The sequence below is a fragment of the Procambarus clarkii genome, chromosome 21 (assembly GCF_040958095.1).
Source record: "Procambarus clarkii isolate CNS0578487 chromosome 21, FALCON_Pclarkii_2.0, whole genome shotgun sequence".
Classification (NCBI taxonomy): Eukaryota; Metazoa; Arthropoda; class Malacostraca; order Decapoda; family Cambaridae; genus Procambarus; species Procambarus clarkii.
Genome location: NC_091170.1, coordinates 45,181,674 through 45,188,955, shown reverse-complemented (window position 1 = coordinate 45,188,955; position 7,282 = coordinate 45,181,674). Strand labels below are relative to the sequence as shown.

Below are 7,282 nucleotides of genomic sequence, written 5' to 3'. Positions count from 1 at the left end.
ACTCAAGACTTTAGTTTTAACGGAAACCTTTATAGATAGTATGCCAGAGAATGTAGCACGGTACGTTAGAGAGAGGATGGAGGTAGATACTAATATTATGGATTTGGCCAAGATCGCAGAAAACTACCAGTTGGTGGGCAAAAGGCCCAATAAAAATAATTATAGCCCACATAGTAACAAAACTTATACCCACAACTAGTCCAGACCAGCTCATTCTAACCCTTTAACTAATGCACCTTCTGTTTCAGACAAAACTAACCCTGTTAAATTGTCTAAGCCCATGGCACCCAAGGGTGAACCAAAGGGAAATCCTGTTAGTAATGTCTCTTCTCCCCGACGAGTCTGTGGTCACTGTAAACGTCCAAACCACATTACTAGCCGTTGTTGGCAACTGTACCCAGAAAAAAGACCCAATGCTCTTGTTGTGACACTGGGCTTGAGGCCTTCTGAAGGGTTAGGGAGTAAGACCTCCAACCCACAGTGGTTGGACCTGCTTACCCCATTCTTGTCGAAGGGGAGACTGTTATTGTCTAAGGGTTCTTCCTGGAAGGACGAGGTGATCTTCCGAGACACTGGTGCCATCCAGACTTTAATTTTAGAGTGCATTGCAAGGTGCCAACACTCTCGACACTGGAGAGGTAGTACTAGTCGAGGGTGTCACTAGTGATAGTCGAGCTGTACCCCTTCGTAAGGTTACCCTGGAATCTGATTTCCACAAGGGTGTTTGTACAGTCGGAGTCACTTCTTACCTACCTTTCCCTAATGTTGATATAATATTGGGCAATGATCTAGCAGGGGATAAGGTCGGGGACTCCAGATTGCCTATTATGTTGCCTACCCTTAAGGTTTCCCTGGATCTACCCGCTGCAGAGGATAATGTGATGTACCCTGCGTGTGCGGTGACCAGGTCTATGGGACTTAAATGATGTAAGGGCAGCCCTGTGGTTGCCAAGGTGGTAAATCCTGAGGACACGAGGAACTTTCCGAGTTGTGAAAGCCAAGTGGACCTTGCGGACACGTTCATGGCCCTACTCGATGACGCAGGCAGAGGACATTGTGGAGAGCCTACCATCACCTCTTACCGAGAGTAGTGAGGAAGTGGAGGAGAACACTGTTGAGCCTCGGTCAATGGCATCTGACCAAGGCATAGTCGCCTTGAGTGATTTACAGAAAGCTGATCCCAGTCTTACAGAATGTCATGATGTAGCTCTCTCTAAGGAGGAGGTTGTAGATGCAGCAACCGGGTACTATTACAATTATCAGATTTTAATGAGGAAATGGAGACCACAGAGATCTCCCTTGTCAAATGAGTGGGAGGTAGTCCACCAGGTTATGTTGCCTACCTGCTATAGGGAGAGAGTTTTGGCAGCTGCTCATGATGATCCTATGGGGGGACATCAAGATATTAATATTACTTATCAAAAAATCTTCAAGTATTTCTTTTAGCCCAAGCTGAAAAGCGATGTGACAAAATTTTGTAACTCATGTATTCCTTGTCAGCTTGTTGGGAAACCAAACCAGACACCACCTAAAGCTCCTCTCAGGCCTATTGTCGTGCCGGAGGAACCATTTTCTCATGTGGTAATGGACTGTGTTGGTCCATTACCTAGAACTAAGTCTGGTAATATTTACCTAATCACGATGATGTGTATCACTATCCGTTACCCAGAGGCTTTTGCTGTAAGGAACATCCGAGCAAAGACTGTTGTTGCTCGTATGTTGCCATTTTTTTCTACTTTTGGACTGCCTCGGGTCATGCAAACTGACAATGGTACTAATTTTAAGTCTGATATTTTTGGGAAATTCTGTAAGGACTATGGAATTACTCATAAGGTTTCTAGCCCATAGCATCCGCAGAGTCAGGGGGTAATTGAGCGGTTCCATCAAACCCTTAAGCAGATGCTGAAGACATCGTGCGAGAATTCCCACTAATCCTGGGATGAGAACCTGCCTTATGTTTTGTTTGCTGCTCGAGAGGGGGTGCAAACCTCACTGGGTTGTTCTCCTTTTGAGTTAGTCTTTGGTCATAAGGTTCATGGACCCTTGCAAATGTTACAGGAGAATCTATTAGGGAATGTAACGTTGAGCGAAGGTTTGGCTTTCTTTGCGCAACACCACCAGAGACTCAAGGACTGCAAGGCGGCTGCACTAAAGTATCTTGGGAAAGCCCAAGGAAATATGAAAGAACGACATGATGATAAGGCTAAGTTGCGAGTATTTCAGTCTGGTGACCCTGTCCTGGTATTAAAACCTTGACTAGGGAACAATATGTCTTACAAGTACGAAGGCCCTTACATTGTGACAGAAAAGGTTGGGGACCTCACGTACAAAGGCAATCTGACAAGCGTAACCAGGTGATGCTTGTACACTTGAACTGTCTGAAGATGTTCCAAGGCCCCAGGCCCGTCGCACTAACCAATGTTTCCTATTCCAGTGAGGGAGGGGATGATTGTTCTGGGGACCCAACTAATCTCATTATCAATAATTCTAGTTCTGTGAATGCTGTGGAGGAGGGACTGTCCCATTTGCAAATGGCCCAGCATGAAGAGGTGCAGTCGTTGCTTGATGAATTCTCCAGTCTGTTCAGGGAGGTCCCCACCCAGACTGATGCCATCTACCATGATGTCAAGCTGACAGAATGCACCCCCATTCGCCTTCAACCCTATCAGATGAGTACGGAAAAGAAGACCATCGTAAGGAAAGAGGTCGACTTCCTGCTCCAGCACGGCCTCATCCAGCCGAGCCAGGGCTCTAGGTGCTCGCCCTGCCTTTTGGTTCCCAAACCAGATGGCTTCTGACGATTATGCACCGACTATCTGCAGCTCAACAAGGTGACCATTGTGGATGCTTATCCGCTGCCCCTCCTAGAAGACTGCATTGACGAGGTTATCTTGAGATGATTTCGGGGCTTTTTAGTGTCCCCATGGCCCGGTCCTCGAAGAGGCCTCCACCCCCAGGAAGCAGCCCGTGACAGCTGACTAACACCCAGGTACCTATTTTACTGCTAGGTAACAGGGGCATAGGGTGAAAGAAACTCTGCCCATTGTTTCTCGCCGGCGCCTGGGATCGAACCCAGGACCACAGGATCACAAGTCCAGCGTGCTGTCTGCTCGGCCGACCGGCTCCCTAAAGATCGGAAACGCCACATACGACTCGAAATTTGATTTATTGAGGGGATATTATCAGATCCCGCTCACTGAATGTGCCAAGCAACTAACTGCATTCGTAACACCCGATGGTGTCTTCGAGTATCAAGTGTTACCCTTCGGCTTGCGCAATACTCCTGCCAAATTCTAGAGGCTAATGAACTCTCTGCTCGCTAATGTGCCAAATTGTCAGGCGTATTTATTTGACACTGTGCTTTTTGATAGTATTTGGACTGACCACTTAGCTAGGTTATGCCAGTTGTTCACAGTTCTGAAAAGTGCAAATCTAACTTTATATGCAAAAAAGTATCATTTTGGCCAAGGCAAAGTGACGTATCTCAGTTATGAAGTGCGCCAAGGAAAAGTGTTACATTGACAAGATAAAATCAGTGCCATTCTGGAGTATCCAGTGCTCCAGTCTAAAAAGTACGTTCAAAGGTTTATCGGTATTTGTGCGTACTACTGGCGCTTTAGTCAGAACTTTTCCAGTGGCGCCACGCCTCTCACAGACTTGTTGCGGAAGGCCGTAAAATTTAAGTGGTCAACAGACTGTGCCAAGGCATTTAAAATTTTGAAATTGATCTTAGCTTCCGCCCCAGTGCTCGCTAGTCCAAGGTCTGACCAACCGTTTAAAATTCACATTGACGCATCTGACTCGGGTGCTGGTGCAGTGTTGTTGCAAACTGCAGGGGGATGATCATGTGGACCACCCAGTGTACTATTACTCTGTAAACTTTGACGAGGCACAACGCAATTATTCAGTGGTAGAAAAGGAAGCGTTGGCACTAGTGTTAACATGTAAAAAATTTGAAGTATACCTAACAGGAAATATAGTGGAAGTGTACACGGACCATAACCCACTTGTGTTCTTAAACCAGATGAAGGAGAAAAATAAATGCATCCTCAGGTGGGCATTGTACCTACAGGACTTCAATCTTTCAATTATCCACCTACCGGGCCGGCTCAATGCGATAGCCGATGCACTGTCTCGGTTTTCTGAGTAACATTCATCTAAGCCACAGGAAGCTATATACCAACTGTCATGCTTTAGTTATTTTTTTTCTTAGGTTCTCCTGTTACATTAAATATTCCATGTCAAATTTATTTACTTCCCCCTTTTTTTTTGTATGTGCTTTTTCTTTCAAAGAATTTAGCAGTCTCAGTCTTTAGCAGTCTCCGTGGTGTAGTGGTAAGACACTCGCCTGGCGTTCCGCGAGCGCTATGTCATGGGTTCGTATCCTGGCCGGGGAGGATTTACTGGGCGCAATTCCTTAACTGTAGCCTCTGTTTAACGCAACAGTAAAATGTGTACTTGGATGAAAAAACGATTCTTCGCGGCAGGGGATCGTATTCCAGGGACCATAGGATTAAGGACTTGCCCGAAACGCTACGCGTACTAGTGGCTGTACAAGAATGTAACAACTCTTGTATATTTCTCAAAAAAAAAAAAAAAAAAAAAATTCCTTTTTCAGTGTGCTTTTTCTTTCAGAAAATTAATTTTTTTGTGTGTGCTTTTTCTTTCAGAGAATTCCTTATGCTTTTTCTTGCAGAGAAATTTTTGTTTTTGATTGATTTTCTTTTATTACATAGATTTTCCTTTTTATTCTCTGTATGCTCTTACAAAAAATATGACTACTATTCTAGTAGCCACATTTTTTTTCTTTGAAAGGGTGGAGGAGTGTTATGACCCTGGGTTCCTTAGTTGAAAACCAGAGGTCAAATTGAGCTTTAACTAATTACTTTACATTTATGGATAGGACTGCTGATGCGCTTTTATTCCTATCTTCCTTGCCAGACGTATGACGAATCTTGTTTCTCATAGAGCATTCAGACTCTGAGCTTGTTGTTGATTATTAAACATTCAATTAGTTATCAGCTATTCTTAGAACTAGTAAAGTAACGAGTAACGAAGGCCGGTGAAGACTTGTATTGTTTTAGCTGCACGATCAGTTAGGTTACCTTCCCGGGAACAATAACAACAACTTGGGAGCTCAGAGACTGGAGGCTGCTGCGCTCTCTCTGGTGCTGGCTGTGGCTGGGTTCACATTCCCCCTCATGGGTTCTATACTCCTTTACCTTCTCTCCTTACCATTCCTGATTCTCCATGTTATCAAGATAAGTACTGTATTGTATAAGGTGTACCGTTCTCTGGCAAAAATGTGTAGTAGTTTGTGTAGCCTGAGCTAGTGTTATATTCTTGTTCTTTATCAAAATCTTTATCTTTAACTTTAGCATCTTTAACTTTAGAATCTTAAACAAAAGATCATTATTTGATCTTTATCAAAACACTTTATCATTATGCTATATAATTTATGCATAACTTTTATATATCAATGTTTTACTCTGGTGAAGAACCAGCATCGGACGATTTCGCTAATATCGTATTTTCTTTGCGCCTGTATACCCTGCATTGTGTGAGAATAAATTTGACTCTTAAATTAATTATGATATACAGTCTAATTGGTATTTCATATTGCACTATCAATTCTTTTAAAATCCATAGACATAAGTTCATGGATTTAATTTCAATACACTTGCTCTTTTAGTTTTCCACTTTTGCACAAAAAGTGGTGGTCCTTCATAGCTGTCGAATTCATCATTATTTGATTAATATATTCGAGTCAAATTTTCCCACAACTGTTGGGCCATGATTCTAATTGTGTTATTTGATCACCGAGGGTTGTGTTACTGTATCCTGGTTGAACTCGTCAGTGTGACGAGTACTGGGTGTATATTAGGTTGTCATCGAAGTCCAGTATTCAGCGTGAGGGTTAATTAGTCAAGGGTAATATAGTGAACTAGTCACCTTGAGTTAATCTGGGTAAGTTTTTTTTTTTACATGCACGCATGCAATTAAATACAATAAAACAGAATACAATATAAACATGCAAGCAAAGAATGACAAAAAAGAAAATAGTAACAATCAACAAATCAAACCAAACATAGAAGCACCGGCCTGAAGGACCGACAACAAAGCACAACATGAATTAAATACACAGAAAACCACACAGTAAAAGCACAAAACCACCGGCCTGAAGGGCCGTCAGTAAAACAGGAACATGAAGCACCAGTAACAAGATAATATGATAAAGAGCAATACAAAACAATACACACAAAAAACAGAAAATATATACATAAAGGAAACACAGGCTATATACAGGAAAAACAAAACAGGAACAAGCAAAGCAGCAGCCCGAAGGGCCTCCGCAAAACACAAACAAGTGCACCAATAGTACAAACAAATCGAAACAGGCCCACACAGGAGCCAAGAGGAAACATCCACATGCACACACACAACGTCACCCCCCCCCCCCCCGTACACGCAGGCACCAGGTAAACAGAGCACGGACTACTGGTACTTTTCTGGATACTGAGATGCCGGGAACCGTAAACAATACGCCTCCCAAAGCAACTGGGCGTTCTCCGGAACCTGAGGACCGTAAACCACATCCGGCCGAGGCATCAAGTCTGGCACACCCTGGCACTGTCCTCGCGGAACCCAAACGTAAGTGGGATGCCACGGAACCGGGAGCACGCGCTCAAGTGTGTGAAAGCACACAGTGGAAAAAGTATGCACATCCCTGGAGGCCAAGACGATACGAAAAGAGGTTAACACCAAGGGGTCTAGTACAAGACAGGACACTCAAAGGCACACCAGGAGGCGCACAGGGCTGAGCACCAATGCGGTCACCGAGACCTACCTCGGGCTCCGCAAAGGCCGCCTCACTACCCACGGGATGATGCACTGGCTGGGACCCCCCCTGGCGGGCATCCTTCTTCAGCACCATGACGATGCCACGACCAGCAACAGTATTCACCGCATCGACAGCAGGAGGAGCTGCCACCTCCCACCGTGGAGAACCGTCCACCAGAGGCAGAACCAAAGGCCCTTCAGAGAGACAGGCGCCGACATCACCAGCAACACCAGGCGCATGGACCTCCGCCACCACCAACCACGCAGAGTGCATGACACCCTGAACCACCTACACGACACTCGAAGCCTCACCATCACTGAAATTACCCACATCCACCCAAGCAGAAGACGGATGACAGGAACTCTTGGGCACCGGTCATACATCATCAGAGCCAGAAGCCGATCCAGAAGCACGGGCCCCACAAGCCGGGCGGACTGATGC

General features: G+C 44.8%; 1 protein-coding gene across 1 annotated transcript; it reads left to right on the top strand.

Moving 5' to 3' along the window:
- Positions 1 to 2,384: 2,384 nt before the first annotated feature.
- LOC138367321 (uncharacterized) lies at positions 2,385 to 2,798 on the top strand. Its single transcript, XM_069328751.1, has one exon. It carries the CDS (start codon positions 2,385 to 2,387, stop codon positions 2,796 to 2,798), a length of 414 nt encoding a protein of 137 aa, XP_069184852.1.
- The last annotated feature ends 4,484 nt before the right edge of the window (positions 2,799 to 7,282 follow it).

What these genes read in the sequence shown, in the direction of transcription:
- LOC138367321 (XM_069328751.1), top strand. Translation starts at nt 2,385, where the DNA reads ATGTTCCAAGGCCCCAGGCCCGTCGCACTAACCAATGTTTCCTATTCC.